This window comes from Epinephelus fuscoguttatus, linkage group LG12, assembly GCF_011397635.1.
Source record: "Epinephelus fuscoguttatus linkage group LG12, E.fuscoguttatus.final_Chr_v1".
Classification (NCBI taxonomy): Eukaryota; Metazoa; Chordata; class Actinopteri; order Perciformes; family Serranidae; genus Epinephelus; species Epinephelus fuscoguttatus.
Genome location: NC_064763.1, coordinates 12,651,980 through 12,669,109, shown reverse-complemented (window position 1 = coordinate 12,669,109; position 17,130 = coordinate 12,651,980). Strand labels below are relative to the sequence as shown.

Here is a 17,130-nt window from a genome sequence, read left to right as displayed (position 1 = left end):
AAGGTAATTAAATTAGAGTGCAATAAATGCAGTAGAACATAAATATATGAACAGATGCCATTGCAAATGCATTTATTTATTGTACAATGTGCTTGAAAGTAAAAACTCTGTTGATAAAGAAAATATGGAAAATAAGAAAAATATAATATAAAATGCACAGAAGGTTAAATATGAAACATACTGGACAAAATGCTGGTATTTTGATTTGTCCTTTGTTCTTAACATTTGATGTGAAATATTCCATCCATCCATCCATTTTCATCCATTTATCTGGGGCCGGGTCACGGGGGCAGCAGGCCGAGCAGGGCAACCCAGACGTCCCTCTCCCTGGCAACACTCTCCAGCTCCTCCTGGGGGACCCCAAGGTGTTCTCAGGCCAGACGAGATATATAATTTCTTCAGCATGTTCTGGGTCTGCCCCGGCGCCTCCTACCAGTGGGACGCGCCCGGGACACCAAAAGTGGGAGGCGCCCAGGAGGCATCCTAGTCAGATGCCCGAACCACCTCAACTGACCCCTTTCGATGCGAAGGAGCAGTGGCTCTACTCCGAGCTCCCTCGGGATGTCCAAGCTCCTCACCCTATCTCTAAGGCTGAGCCCAGCCACCCCACGGAGGAAACTCATTTCAGCCGCTTGTATTGGCGATCTCATTCTTTAGGTCACTATCCAGAGCTCATGACCATAGGTGAGGATTGGGACGTAGATGGACCAGTAAATTGAAAGCTCATCTATGAAAAGCAGAGATGAAATTCTTAATGTGAAATATTTCGTTGGTTTATCCCTGCCCTTTGTCAAGCAATTTATAACTGACTTTATCTGCATGTGTTGTGTCATATTTTGGTAATATTCTAATTAAATGCCACTTGACCCTTACTATCACTTGTAATCATTCTGAATTGTGAAATGAAATTACAGAGAAAAAATATAATATATATGTAGCAGACTTTTCCTCTATTTCCCCATGTATACCTGCATAGTCCCTGCCCAGAACCAGCATTACATCTCGGATCATTATATTACATAATGATATTATTTTAAAAATAAATATTGTATAATTGCATATGAAACACTTATCTGTGTGTTAACCTAAAGATTAAAAAAGTCTTGGGTATCCATGTTCAGGGTGGGTTTAAACAGTACCCTTAGCCCCTACCTGGGCGGGTCACAGATATTAATAGTACTGTTATATTATACATACACACTGTTGTGATTTAACAGGGTTGAGTTAAACTGAGTTAAATCAACTGTGTTGCAGCCCAACTTGAAACACATTTGAAGGGTTACAGCTTTTGTGCATTTATTTTTAAGGACACGCACAACATCCGTTTTTTTCATAGCTAACGATGACGCTTTTTACAAAAGGCGCGTCGTGCCGTTTTGCTCATGCTTGGACCAATCAGATGTCCCGTTAGTTCCTCGCTTCAGCCAATCAGCAGCAGGACTTTTAAACAGCCGCTCCCATGACTGCAGCTGTGTTTTCTCTTATTAACTCTCTTTTAGTATCAGAGTTTTTATTATCAGAGTTTGATCATAAAACCACAAACTATAACTCTGATGAGTCACCTGTTACAGAAACACAGGTGTTACAGTCACACAGGTTGTTTGGTGGGTGCTCTGCTCTGTCCCCTCAGGAAACTGTGAAGGCAGCACATCTCACTATTTGGCACGTGGCCTGTATTTTTAGAGCTGATGTTATGTAACTGTGGAGAGGGGAACCTGTCATCTTCAATATTGTGAACTCCTCTAACAGACCCATGTAAGGGCTCTACTACAACTGAAGACATTTTAATGACATTTTATTTATAAATAACTTCGTTTATGGACCCAAAACAAAAACAAAACAAAAAAAAAAACACTAGATGGCACTGTCCATTTGTTTTATGATTTTGTTTCCTCACATTTGGTATCTGTCCGTTTACAGAACACCCTCTAAGAGTCATTTTGAATTAAAGAAAACATTAAAAAGAAAAAGCTAAGCAGGATTTGATAGGGCAAATTTGGGTGTTGAGGCAACACAAATACAGAAATAAATACAGATACACAGGTTAAAAATAAAATAAAAATAAGAGATTACAATTTTTAGAACTTTTTTAATGATTTCATTAAACTATACTATTATATTTTGTGGTAAGCTCAGTTGTTTTCAAATGTTACAATAAGGCAGACTGATGAATTCTGAACCAGGAAGTGCTCTTTGTTTCACCTCAGCACAACTTTATGTCAGAGAGACTGATATGCACACAGGTGGGAGGTCACTAACTGTGGATACGACTAAATTCTGGTACATTTTAATCGCTACAGAAAAAAATCACTCAAAAAGGAAGATCTTACAACTATCATCTTAAACAGAAATTGATTATTTCTAAATAGCAAAACCCCTTAAAATGTGCAAAATAACATTACAGGTGACTACACCTTAATTTGTACCTTAAAGGACCCGAATTTTTCAATTAAGCTGCAAACTGAAGCTAATCAAAGGAAAAACTAGTGGATTGGTGTATGTAAGGAGGTTTTATTTGTTTATCTCAACAGTTTGAGGGTTTTTATAAAACCCTCAAAGACTTAAGTTTCCTCTGTTTTTAATTTAAGCTGACTATCCCTCATAAAGAGTTATTTATGGATTACCTGAATGATATAGCCTGAGAGATTTGAAAAGGCAGATGCCATATAATGTACCAAACACGCAACCTCATAATTTTCACTTTAATTTCACCCTTTTATTGAAATGTACAAAATAACATGATATCATTGTGGGAGCTGTTGGTTTATTTGTTAAAAATGAGGTTCAGAGATATCGGTCATTTTTGTCCCCATGGTGTTTAGCTCCCAGTCAGACAGCTGCTGTAGAAACCCCGTGTTTGGCCTCATGTCAGGTTTACATTTCAGCGTGTACGTCCAGGCCTCCTGAAAAAGAGTCACACCAACGGCATCAGCCTATTTACTGTTAATTATTATATTACATTTCATATAGCATGCTTTATTTCCATGATCAGTATCTACTTGCTTTGTTGAAGAGATTTAGATGAAGAGATTGACACTGAAGTCCACACGTAACTAATATCAAACTTCTTGGCAAGAACTTGAAAAATCATATTTCCAAAAATGTACATCTATTCCTGAGGGCATGGTAGGATTACTGAACGGGCATACAAGGCAAAGGCCCCAGGGCCCCCCTGGCCTTCACATGCAAAATATCACTTAAATTAAAACGTACCAACCAGGAAGAGATTTCAAATGACCCCAAAAACTCACAAAAGGACCACAAAGAGATGCAAAGGAACTTCCAAGAAACAAACTTCAACATAATGTCAGAGCAAGTCCAGATGAAGGCGGACACCAACCACCATGCATTGCGCGGCATTTGGCAGTGATAGATTCTGCATAGGTCTGACTCATCTTGATGACAACGATTACGTGTTGAACATCGCCATTTTTTATCCAATGAAATCAAGCATTAAAGATCCACGAACCTCCAACGAAAAGTCCATCCATCGAGCCGGAGTTGAACCAGCCACCTAATGACACCTGTTATGATCAAGCTATAGTCCTCCACTCTACCAACTGAGCTATCGAAGGGAGCGAGTGGCCCTCAGTCATCCATCTCCTCCATGGATGCTGGAACTGATGCTGCAAGTTTATTGGTTGGATTGGCTGCCTCTATCTCCTGAGAATATCTTTGTCCACTTTAACAAACTGACAGAGCAAGTCAAGATGAAGCCTGACACCAACCACCACGCATTGTGCGGCATTTGGCAGTACTCGATTCGTCACAGGTCTGGCTCATCTTGATGACAACGATTTCGTGTTCAACAAGCGACATTTTGTCCAATTAAATCAAGCATTAATGTTCCACTAACCTCTTTCTGGTGACACATCGGACAGCAATGAAAAGTCCATCCTTCGAGCCGGAGTTGAACCAGCGACCTAAGGATGCCTGTTATGATCAACCTACAGTCCTCCGCTCTACCAACTGAGCTATCGAAGGGAGCCAGTGTCCTGCAATCATCCATCCTCTCCATGGATGCTGGAATTGATGCTCAACCAAAGTTTTTTGGTTGGATTGGCTAGCTCGATCTCCTGAGAATATCGTTGTCCACTTTTACATAATGGCAAAGCAAGTCGTGATGAAGTCTGACATCAACCACCATGCACTGTGCGGCATATGGCAGTGTTTGATTCGTCACAGGTCTGGCTCATATCGATGCCAACGATTACCTGCTCAACAAGCAACATTTCGTCCAATTAAATCAAGCATTATTGTTCCACGAACCTCTTTATGGTCACACATCGCACAGCAATGAAAAGTCCATCCTTCGAGCCGGAGTTGAACCAGCGACCTAAGGATGCCTGTTATGATCAACCTACAGTCCTCCGCTCTACCAACTGAGCTATCGAAGGGAGCGAATGTCCCTCAATCATCCATCTTCTCCATGGATGCTGGAATTGATGCTCAACCAAAGTTTTTTGGTTGGATTGGCTGCCTCGATCTCCTGAGAATATCGTTGTCCACTTTTACATAATGGCAAAGCAAGTCGTGATGAAGTCTGACATCAACCACCATGCATTATGTGGCATATGGTAGTGTTTGATTTGTCACAGGTCTGGCTCATATTGATGCCAACGATTCCCTGCTCAACAAGCGACATTTTGTCCAATTAAATCCAGCATTAATGTTCCACTAACCTCTTTATGGTCACACATCGGATAGCAATGAAAAGTCCATCCTTCGAGCCGGAGTTGAACCAGCGACCTAAGGATGCCTGTTATGATCAGTCTACAGTCCTCCGCTCTACCAACTGAGCTATCGAAGGGAGCAAATGTCCCTCAATCATCCATCCTCTCCATGGATGCTGGAACTGATGCTCAACCAAAGTTTATTGGTTGGATTGGCTGCCTCGATCTCCTGAGAATATCGTTGTCTACTTTTACATAATGGCAAAGCAAGTCGTGACGAAGTCTGACATCAACCACCATGCACTGTGCGGCATATGGCAGTGTTTGATTCGTCACAGGTCTGGCTCATCTTGATGACAACGATTTCGTGTTCAAGAAGTAACCTTTTGTCCAACAAAGTCAAGCATTAATGTTCCACTAACCTCTTTTTATTCTGAAAGGTCACACATCTGACACCAATGAAAACTCCATCCTTCAAGCCGGAGTTGAACCAGCGACCTAAGGATGCCTGTTATGATCAATCTACAGTCCTCCGCTCTAACAACTGAACTACCGAAGGGAGCATGTGTCCTGCAATCATCCATCTCCTCCATAGGTGCTGGAACTGATGCTGAACCAAGGTTTATTGGTTGGATTGGCTGCCTCGATCTCCTGAGAATATCGTTGTCCACTTTTACATAATGGCAAAGCAAGTTGTGATGAAGTCTGACACAAACCACCATGCATTGCACTGCATATGGCAGTGTTTGATTCGTCACAGGTCTGGCTCATCTTGATGACAACGATTTTGTGTTCAAGAAGCAACATTTCGTCCAATTAAATCAAGCATTATTGTTCCACGAACCTCTTTCTGGTGACACATCGCACAGCAATGAAAAGTCCATCCTTCGAGCTGGAGTTGAACCAGCGACCTAAGGATCCCTGTTATGATTGGATTGGCTGCCTCGATCTCCTGAGAATATCGTTGTCCACTTTTACATAATAGCAAAGCAAGTGCAGATGAAGTCTGACACCAACCAACATGCAGCATATGGCAGTGTTTGGTTCGTCACAGGTCTGGCTCATATTGATGCTAACGATTACCTGTTCAACAAGCAACATTTTGTCCAATTCAATCCAGCATTAATGTTCCACTAACCTCTTTATGGTGACACTTCGGACACCAATGAAAAGTTCATCCTTTGAGCCAGAGTTGAACCAGCGTCATAAGGATCCCTGTTATGATCAATTTACAGTCCACCGCTCTACCTACTGAGCTATCGAACCAACATGCATTGCGCGGCATTTGGCAGTGGCTGGCTCATCTTGATGATAACGATTTCGTGTTCAAGAAGCAACATTTTGTCCAACAAAGTCAAGCATTAATGTCAGACAAACCTCTTTTTATTCTGAATGGTCACACATCTGACGCCAATGAAAAATCCATCCTTTGAGCCGGAGTTGAACCAGCGACCTAAGGATACTTGTTATGAGCTTTATTACCTGAGCTACCGAAGGGAGCAAATGTCCTACAATCATCCATCTCCTCCATGGATGCTAGAACTGATGCTGAACCAAAGTTTATTGGTTGGATTGGTTGCCTCGATCTCCTGAGAATATTGTTGTCCACTTTTACATCATGGCAAAGCAAGTTGTGATGAAGTCAGACACAAACCACCATGCATTGTGAGGCATTTGACAGTGTTCGACACTGCACAGGTCTGGCTCATCTTGATGCCAACAATTACCTTTTCAACAAGCAACGTTTTTTCTCCAACAAAATCAAGCATTAATGTCAAACTAACCTCTTTTTATTCTAAATGGTCACACATCGGACACTGATGAAAAGTCCATCCTTTGAGCCGGAGTTGATACTGCGACCTAAGGATACCTGTTATGATCAATGTACAGTCCTCCGCTCTACCAACTGAGCTATCAAAGGGAGCAAACAAGCCTCAGTTGTTCAGCCCATGCATGGATGCTGAAACTGATTTGTAACCAAAGTTTATTTTGCAACAACACAACATAAAACATTCATGACAAATTTACAATCAGAGTGCAGAGCTGGGACAGCTGGCTAGTCTCTGTCGAAAATTAAGAGATTATCCAACATCTGTAAAGCTTATGGACATATTGCTGACACAGTTCCCACACATAACTCCTCTTAGAACCACAAAAAGTCCTTTGTACATCTCAGTTCATGTTGTGAATAAACAAGATACTAACTGGTTGCTTGTTTCTACCTTATAACAAAAACACCGTATCTTTACGTTTCAAGACACTCGCAGCAGATTATATTCGGTTACTTAACACTTGTTACCATGTCGTTATAACAGTGAAACTACGATTTGCATGGCACATAGGTTACTGCATTTTGCATCCCACTTGCCTTCAGTGTGTATTTGAGATGGTGCATGAGAAAAGCAATGGTGACAGCACTGCAGCGACTTCGGCCCTGCCTGGACACTATCAGGACACGAGAGCCCATGTTGATGTGTGAATCTGAAAACAAGAGCATAGATGGCTATTTCACTTCACAGAAAATTGCACTATCAAGTTCATCTTTTAACAGCAACTATATATAATGACAAATCTAGCCAGAAGTTAATTCTGTGATTTGATCAACGTAAAATCTAATGGATGGACTGTATCTAATCTCGTTACAACTTTTGTTCATAAAACCCCACAAAATGACCTCTGACCTTTTTAAGTTCAGACTGCGATGGCACAATGCATGTTTTATTCACTTCTTTTAATATAGATTACTGAGAAGAGTTTTAAATAGCATATTATGTAAAGTACAACTTACCAATAAGAGTACAAATCATTTCAAAACTTGAATACAAATCAGACGCCACTGAGTCGGCCACAGGGATGTTAAGGACGGTCTGGTTCTCCTTCGTGGGTCTGGATCTAAAATTAAATAATTTCAGAACAAACTAAACACACGACACTCAGAGTTTTCTCTGATATTTCAAACACCCGGCCCCTTCTTACTCCAGAACGTCACTCTGTGTGATGCTGATGATAGTGCTGATTTTCAGGTCCTTGAGGATGCTGGAGTCCGAGCCTTGTTTCTCGTTACCCATGTACAGAAGTCCTGCCATGATCTCCACTGGATACATCTTCAGGTTTTCCAGCTCCTGAGACAGTACATTAATACACTGAACAGCAATTTAAATAACACTAGTTGAAGATAATCCCTCTACCTGACAGGTGTGGCATATCAACATGCTGCTTGCACAGCATCATTACCACACAGGTGTGCCTTGGGATGGTCAAGGAGAAGTTTTGAGGGAGCGAGCCATCAGCATGCTGACTGCAGGAATGTCCACCAGAGCTGTTGAGCGTGAATTGAATGTTCATTTCTCTACCATGAGAGAACTATAATGTTGTTTATGTGATTTCAGCAGCATTGCCCTACGTTTCTCCTCTCACCGCTCACAGGTCCTTCCTGAATGGACCACAAGTGACACGCAAACATGTCAAGTTTGTAGAAAACATACTTTATTTTAAAATACAGTAAATTTCCGGCACAGAGCTTTTATTTTGAAACGTTGTTTCCTGAGTGACTAACGGACAGCTGTTTGACAGAAACAGTAAACTAGCTTGACGACATGGCCAAACGCAAGTATGACGCTAAATGTATTAAACTCTGTGGACCTTAAAAGAAATGATGAAGGAGAAATCTGGACCTTGTGGCTGGACCAGTTGGGAACCACTGGTCTAGATTAATTCACAAAAGTGATAGAGCCTTTGCAGTCAGAGCACCATGACTTTGGAATGACCTGCCCAAGGAGATCAGGGCTCATCTTTTAAATCACTTCTAAAAACCTACTTTTTAAAAATTGCCTTTTGGTGACTTTAACTGCTTTATTAGTGTGTGTTTTACTCTGTTATGTGTATCTGTTTTATTGCTTTTGTTGCTAATGTTTAATCTTTTATTGGGTTTCATAAAGTACAAATGACTTGCGGCGGACATTGCTTTCGTATATGGGATGCCTGCTCTTCCCACTAAGCCACCGGGTGCCCCCTGGTGCACATTCCTTCAGTCAGCATGCCAATGGTACCGCCCTCAAAACTTGCAGCTTCTGTGTCATTGTGTTGTGATCAAACTGCACACTTAGAGTGTCCTTTTATTGTGCACACCCCAAGACACACCTGTGTAGTAATGATGTTGTTTAATCAGCATCTTGATATGCTACACCTGTCAGGTGGCTGGAGAAGTGTTCACCAAAACACTGATTTTTAACAAATTTGCAACGTAACTTTTAAAGAAATGTCATTGATTGCGTTAAAAAAAGTCTTAGATCTTTAACTTAAACTTGTAGAAAATGAGAGACAAAAGTGTTGTTTAAATTTGTGCTCAGTGTATTTCAAATTGTATATATATGCAGCTAACTGAGCCCTCAGGCATATATGGTCTGTTCATCTTACCGTGACGGTGTAGATTATTTTCTCAGTCCTTAAAAAAGGGTACAGAGCTGAGAACCTCTGAAAGCCTCCTCTCACTATGTGAACTGGACAGAGGCTCACTTCAGCTAAAGCCTTGGCACATTCAACTGCTCTGCCTGCAATCACAGTCAGATGCCAACTGGTAAACATCAATTAATACATTTGTGGCTGCAAACTTGGAGCGTTGCTTAAAGGGAGCTTTAGCTTGTCATTGCTGGAGCAGCTCAGGGGAACTGTGGAAAAAACAGACTTCAACACTTTACACGCCCCTGTGAAGAAATCATGTTCTGTATAGCCAGTTACCTTTTTCCTGTAAACAGCTTGTTTTGCTGTCATAGACCACCACATGCTGCATACTGTCGACCTCCACAGCCACAGGCAGAAGGAACGTGCTCTCTGAGTCCTGGAAAGAGTCACCCATGAATTTCTAATATTCAACACAACAGAAATAATCCTATAAAATTAAGGAACTAAGAAATTTACATGCACTGCAAGGCTTGTCTTACAGTTTGTTTCCAAAATGTAATGACAGTAATTTTCATAGATGTAAAAAAAAAGAAGAAGAAAAAAAAGCATTTGATACAATTGACCATGGACTACTAACGAGCAAACTGGAACAATACAGGATTAGAGGAGTAGCCCACATATGGCTCAATAACTACCTTGAAAACTACACATCAATGTGTGCAAATAAACAACAATAAGTCTGACTTGTTGAGGGTTACATTTGTGGTTATACGCCACGCCCAGGATCGAACCGGCAACCCTCTTGCTGTGAAGCGAGAGTGCTAACCACCACACCACCGTGCCACCAATATATAATATTAAGTCATAAAAAATATAACCAAATACATATTATGACAGATAATATTGAAATAAAAAGAATATATGAGAACAGTTTTTGGGAGTTGTCATAGATCACCAACTATGCTGGAAACAGCATGTTAATCATGTTAAAACCAAAATATCAGAGTCCATCGCAATATTGAACAAAACAAAAAAACATTGTTCTTGGGTTAAAAAACATACAAAACAACCATGAGTCTGATTTTCTTGCTTTAAAAGAGAGCCATCAGAATCATAAACAGTGCTGATTATTGCCAATCCACAAATAAATTATTCATAAATTCATGGGCAATCAAATTTAGCAAGGTCGTTAGTATGATGATGAACTGAGAGGAAATTGTATGTTCACAAAAACAAAAAGCAGAACAAATGTGAAACAAATATGTGCTTCAGTGTGTTGAGTCAATTTGTGAAATGGTTTAGAACAGAAAGAAAGAAAGAAAGAAAGAAAGAAAGAAAGAAAGAAAGAAAGAAAGAAAGAAAGACGGCTGAAACAAAAGATTAAAAAAAATATAAAATACAAGATGATCAACAAATATAAAACTGAAGTATGAACACCAGAGTGCACATGAAATGTGTTTAACACTTAATTTCTGTAACTTTCTTTTATTGCTCTATTTAAAAATAATGAATGTTAATCCCTCCCTCACTTCATGTTTATTTTTTGTCAATATACCAGTGTGTTTGATTTGTTTTATCAGTTGGAAAATGATAGAAATAAACTAAACTAAACTAAACTAAAACTAAAAACATCAGTCTCTCTTCTTGGATATTTTAATGCAGAACTCACAACATCTAACATCTAATGACACACAATGAGATAAAACTAACAAACTAATATACAGTCTATGGATAAGTATCCCATAAAACCCCACTTTAAAAAATCTGAACTATCCCTTTACATAGATCCTGCTAAGACACATCACAAAACTGTGGACACAATAACATCCGCACCATTTTGACATTTTTAGCAGTTATGATGTGACTCATTCTGTAATCTTGAGTTTCACGAGCATCTAGAAAAGAAACACATAATATATAAAACTAAAGTTAAATTGAATTAAAGCAAAGCAATCAAACAAATCCAAGTCAAGTGATAACACAGGCTCCAACATTAACAACACAGCTAACTTTACATCTCATCTCTTACCAGTCAAACAGAGGTAGTTGATCTCTGCCAGCCTTGACACACGGCTGCACTGGTTGAGGAGATTGTAGAGCTCAAATGGCTCACACATCATAATGTCAGCCATCACAGGAAGACACAGTTAGTCAGACACATATATCAAGAGTAGAGTGAACTTATAATGAGCTTGACCTGAAGGAAAAAATATAACAGCCTACAAATCCTGTCCAACTAGCTCAGATGTTTTCAAAGGGAACAGTTGTTTGCTTGTCGCTAAGTAACTCAACATCTCCCCTCATTGGTGGTTGGTGATGATGTAAAGCCTTAAAGTCACAAGTGTCCATTTCTTGACCATGTAAATGACCGTTAATCCAAATATGTAAATTAATTCAATTCTATTTTATTGTCCTTGTGAATAAATACAATGAAATGAAATGCACAGAATAAAACAGAACTAATAAAAGCAATAAATAATAAAAGCGGGGGATAAGACACATGCATGCACACATTTGCACAAACAAGCAGTCTCAAAATAAGTGAATAAAGTCATTGCACACAATGTAAGTATAAATAAAGGTTTAAGTTATATTTATTGTCTCATTTCAGCAGTCACTTTCAGTCTGACCTGCTCCTCAAGCAACAAGCAAACAAGTTATTTCAACCTACTTTGTTCCTCTTTCTCTTGTTTATGTGACTCAGGGGTGAGAATTGGGACCATTTCAGATGGTCCTCTTTACCAGTTTGACACAAAGGGCAAAGCAGAGACAAGGTTTCTAAATAATAACAACTAGTCCATACCTGGGGATGTGTTATGTATAGAGGAATAAAAAATCAATCAGAGCACTGTAAATGCATTATGTAATAAATATTAATGTAAAACAAAACACAACATAGTTTTGGCCGATGGCACGGAGGCACACGCGTGCGCGGGATTGTGCGCGAGCACACAGGTACACACATACAAACGCAACACGGAGAAAGAATGAAAGAAACAGTGCAAAGTGCACAGCACAATGTTCAGTTTGTAATGTTTGTAGGCCAATGTCAGTAAAGTGAAAATACGTAATGGCTGGCTCACGCACACAGACACAGATGTGCATTCGTTCAGTAAAATAATTACCTTAGTCTAGTGTTGGTGCTTGCAATTGCATGTCCCAGCCATAAACTGTGGTCTGAGCGCAGGTGTTCATTGCGCATGCGCAGCTCGTGTTGCTAATGGTGCTGACAGTATGAATGGGTAGTGGAAATAAACGCGAATATAAACAGTAGAAATGTGGGAAAAAGGCAAAAATGGCATCGTGGCTGTCTGCACATGACCAAGATGAAAGCCTATGTGCAAGTTCAGAGACACAGGTCAAAGCAGTGAGGAGGAAAACAGATGATGACAGACGGAGGGACAGAGGTTTCTCCATTTAATAGTAGGATAGCAGGATACATTCCGTCAGAGAGTTCAACAGCCAACCCAGTCTCACTCCGTGGACGTCAAAATCCGGCACATAGGCAGTGATTTGCAGCATCAGACACTGACCAAAAAAGCCATCCTTTAACGTTGACATGATACGCAGCTGGTTGCCGTTATAGTTTAACGGCACCACAAGCGTCAGGGGGAAACAAGGCAGGACAAGAACAAAAGTTAAGCCGGTTAAAAGTCCCAAGTACAGCGGATGGAAGTGGTGATGGATGGGACCAACAAACTCCAACTTTCACCCGGGAGAGCGGCATTCACATCCCGAAAGATTATAAAGCCAAACCGTGTCCTTTTTTCCGAAACCCAACAACGTACGTTAATTGTTGGAGGAAAAAAGTCAATTCGCACTGTGACACTAACATGGTGTGATTACAGTGGTGGAAAAAAGTTTTCGGACACCCCATGCATTTGTGAAATATTGCATTAAGAATCACTCTTAGGTCTTCAAGTGCAATTTCTTTTAGTACAGTCACAGCCAAAATACTAAATGAATCCTAAAAAAGCCATTAAAAACTTAAAATTGATTGGTTCCATAAAAATACATAAGAAATTTTGAGTATTGGCTCATTTTGGTACCAGTGATGAAGGTCGTTCTTTTTATTAAAAGACACAATTTTTGTTGCCAAGCTTCGTGTCTACATAAAGCCAGCACATTTGAAAGTTCTTCAGACACAAAAATGGCTAAAACAAGGGACCTAACGCAGGAAACACGCTTGAAGATAAAGATTCTCAGCCAGGAAGGGTACAGCTGCCGCCAGATAGCCAGGAAGTGCAGATGCAGTCCTTCAGCAGTTGGATACACTCTGCAGAAATACCGACGAACCAACAGCTTGGAAGACAAACCAAGATCTGGGCGTCCAAGGGTTTCTTCAGCAAGAAATGACCGCATCCTGATCCGCATGTGCAGGCAAAACCGCCAAATGACATCACAGGAGCTTCAGCAGCAGTGGTCAAACCAAACTGGTGTCCAGTGTTCCACCCGCACTGTACGTGGCCGACTTTTAGGTCCTACAAGGCTATCAAGAAGCCCCTGATCAATGAGAGACAGAGGCTAGCCTGGCGTCGTTGGGCCCAGGCACACAAGAACTGGACAGCCAGGAATTGGAAGAAGATTTTGTGGTCAGATGAGTCCAGTTTCCAGCTTTATCTTCCTCCTACTAATGTGAGGGTACGCAGAAGGCCAGGCGAAGCATTATCTCCAGCATGTACAGTACCTACTGTCAAGCATGGTGGAGGCAGTATCATGGTTTGGGGATGCATGAGTGCTGCTGGTGTTGGTCATCTCACTGTCTGTGATGGCACATTGAACTCTACCCAGTATTGTACCATTCTCGAAACCCACATGCTCCCTTCTGCGCGTGCACTGTTCTGTCGAGGTAAAAACTGGATGTTTCAACAAGATAATGCCCCTTGCCACACATCCAAGGCCAGTAGAACTTGGCTGCAGGAGCACAGTATCCAGGTCTTAGAGTGGCCAGCTCAATCCCCGGACATGAGCCCCATTGAAAATCTGTGGTGGATTATCAAAAGGTCTGTTTCAAAGCATAAACCAACAAATTTAGAAGAATTAAAAGCAGTGATTCAAGAAGAATGGGACAAGATTACCCCTCAACAGTGTGAAAGGCTCGTGGGGAACATGCCAGCCAGGATTAGAGCTCTACTACGTGCCAGTGGCAGGACTACTGAATATTAATTTGATGATGTGATGGTTTATTTATTTTTTGTTCAGTTTTGAACACATTCTCTGTTACTTGTTGACTTTGATACCGACAATGTTGAGAACTGACATATTGAAACTGTCAAGAATTTAGTTTTGTTAGTTTTTCTTGTAAACAATAAACAAAAAATATAATTTGTATTTGTTTGTATCTGTCCAATGCAGCCACACCTTTTGAAACACAAAAAAGATTTTTCCACAAATATTTCATGATAATATTTGAGATTGTGTAAAATTTTAAGGGTGTCCGAAAACTTTTTTCCACCACTGTATTTTGAAAGAGACTGCATGTAACAGGTAGAACTTGACATGGCGTCCCAGAACGTCAATAACCAACGTACCCAGGGTACCTCGCACATCGTAACTGGATGTGGAAGGCCCATGACCAAAGGTCCATGTGACGAGGTCGGAGTGAGAATGTGTTGCAACAGCAGAAAGTGTTGTTGACTCACCACATATTTAAAGTAGACCATGTTTTTTGCAATGTGTTTGATGGCACCTACACCTACAAGACACAAACAGCACTTTGGTTAGCAACATCTGATGATACTGTGTGTGTGTGTGTGTGTGTGTGTGTGTGTGTGTGTGTGTGTGTGTGTGTGTATGAGAATGTGTTACTTACAGGTAAATGATCTGCCTTCCAATATCCAGCAAAGACCGATCCACATCCTCCTTCTCCAAGCATATTTTCTTCTTGATATTTGGCCTCAAGTTCAGCTGAAAAGACACACACATATATTTTGATTTAATACATTTGTGAAAAACGTCCATTTACACTTAACGTTAAGCCAGAGTCACTATCTACTGACCTCTTAGGGCTTCAACCAACAAATCCTCCCTGGTCTCGTCCTTTGTCTCTTCTTTGAGGTCTTGGCTCCTCGTCTTCTTCAACACTGGTGCTTCTCCATCGGCAGAGGCCTTCCTCTTTACGCCTTTCTTCCTCACATCCTCCACAGAGATGTTGCTGCTTTCTACAGACGAGAAAAAACACACACAAGAACATCAGCTTGTTGACAGTGACAGACACTAACGTGGACAAACAGTCCTCTAAACTAAAGGACTGAACAGGCTGTCATTATTCCAGAGTTACTGGTACATTACTGGAGAATGGGATTGTGTCCTGTCACTGCTTTTCTGCCGAAGAGAAACGCTGTGTGGACACAGGCCCTACATCCAAGTGAACATTTGTGCCAAAGTCACAATAATTCTCTCAAGGCATTCTTGAGATATCCCATTCATGAAATGAGACGTACACAAGGTCACATGGACCTTGACGTTTTTACCACTAAAACATGACCAGTTCATGGTTGAGTCCAAGTGGACATTTGTGCGAAATTTGAAGAAATTCCCTCAAGGTGTTCTTGAGATATTGCATTCACGAGAATGGGACGGATGGACAGCCAAAAACTTAATGCCTCAGCCCACGGCTGTCGCCAGCCCTGAGACGTAAAAATAAGCCAGCTGCAGATGACATTTTAAATGCAGGACTAACATTTCTACACTGTGGTGTTGCTGGTCTGAGTGCTGCTTCCACCACTGTCTGAACCTGGTCAGCCTACCTGTGTCCATGTCTGTTGAGGACGACGCCACCTCCTCGTCACATCTGAGAAGGTCCAGTCTTCTTTTCTTAGCCTTCCTCTTAACAAGTCCGTCCCCATCATTTCTGACCTTCCTCTTCACTCTAACACTGACATCCTCCTCAGATGTACACGGGCTGTCTGTTTCTGAGATCCTCATCCTCTTCCTGAGGGTCATTATATGGGGAGTTGCCTTCCTTTCAAGGCCTTCACTTCCAGACGATGTACTTTCCTCAGACATGGTGCTGCTGAATTCTGCGAATGAGAAAAAACACAGTTGATCAGTTTGTTGTGAATAATTTTCACTAACTGCATGAAAAGATGTACAGACTCAGATCACAGTGAGAAAAATGGCTCAACAGCAGGAATCAGAGGTCGATGTTTCAGGTACTAACTCTTAATTAGTGCAGACTCTACCTGATAAGTCATATGGATCATTAAAGGAATAGTCGTATGCTCTTATCTTCTCAAACACATGAATTTTCACTTAAAAACCCTCAGTACTGGAGTCTGGTTTTAAGGAGAGCACAAATGAGTTTCACTTTTCAGTTCAATTTTAAATAGTAAGGTTGTGGATGAGGGGCCCACTTTTGAAAATGTTGTCCCCCTGCCCATATTCTGTATGTGAAACGGTGAAAAACAGAAACAAGACCAGCATCAGATGGACTGTATTCAGAGATAATAATAGAAATAATAGATAGGTTGACCAATTAACCGTTCAATGAGAATGTGTGTGTGTGGGCGGGGCATAAGTACATACAGCGAGCAGCAGCAGTGGATGGAAACAAAGGGCTTGGCACGGACAGAGCACCTGCTGCAGCAAGCCAGCACGCCGTCTGTGGTCATTTTGGCTTGACCAGTGGACTTCATTACAAGCTGATTGGCTGCTGAAACAGGTGACGTGCTTTAAAAACCAACTGCCACTGATTTGACCAGCTGAGTTGCAGGTGACACCATCAGCCAGCTTGAGTTGAGCTCAGACCGTCCAGTTCACATCACTGCAACTTTTCTCTGCAACGTTCGAAAATGGTTTTGTCTTGTCGCAAATCTTTGGTCTGAATTGGGCTTTAAACGTTTATTTTCCCTTGAGGATGATTGCTAATAACCTTGGTGACCCCCATGACCTTTCCACTAACAGTGGGACAAAATTTCCCTTTGAGAAACTCTTGAGTCCAGGACACTTGGTCTTGAAAACTAGTATAACTAGATATTCATGGTCCAGAAAATTAATCCACATATCGACAACATTGGACCAAACTATCAGTTTGTACACGGCAAATATAAAAAGT

The 17,130-nt window shown here is 41.0% G+C and overlaps 1 protein-coding gene and 3 non-coding genes across 4 annotated transcripts; all 4 read right to left on the bottom strand.

The window, feature by feature from the left end:
• Nucleotides 1–2,719: 2,719 nt before the first annotated feature.
• Nucleotides 2,720–11,707, bottom strand: styxl1 (serine/threonine/tyrosine interacting-like 1). Its single transcript, XM_049593088.1, has 8 exons — nucleotides 11,104–11,707; nucleotides 10,908–10,969; nucleotides 9,411–9,510; nucleotides 9,090–9,223; nucleotides 7,650–7,795; nucleotides 7,462–7,565; nucleotides 7,042–7,154; nucleotides 2,720–2,903 (listed from the first exon to the last, which is right to left on the bottom strand). Exons 1-8 carry the CDS (start codon nucleotides 11,204–11,206, stop codon nucleotides 2,772–2,774), a joined length of 894 nt encoding a protein of 297 aa, XP_049449045.1. The 5' UTR covers nucleotides 11,207–11,707; the 3' UTR covers nucleotides 2,720–2,771.
• On the bottom strand, nucleotides 3,896–3,984 carry trnay-gua (transfer RNA tyrosine (anticodon GUA)). Its single transcript is given in 2 exon segments — nucleotides 3,896–3,931; nucleotides 3,948–3,984. It is a non-coding gene; the product is annotated as a tRNA-Tyr (tRNA).
• On the bottom strand, nucleotides 4,309–4,397 carry trnay-gua (transfer RNA tyrosine (anticodon GUA)). The gene is given in 2 exon segments: nucleotides 4,309–4,344; nucleotides 4,361–4,397. It is a non-coding gene; the product is annotated as a tRNA-Tyr (tRNA).
• trnay-gua (transfer RNA tyrosine (anticodon GUA)) lies at nucleotides 4,722–4,810 on the bottom strand. Its single transcript is given in 2 exon segments — nucleotides 4,722–4,757; nucleotides 4,774–4,810. It is a non-coding gene; the product is annotated as a tRNA-Tyr (tRNA).
• Nucleotides 11,708–17,130: the final 5,423 nt, after the last annotated feature.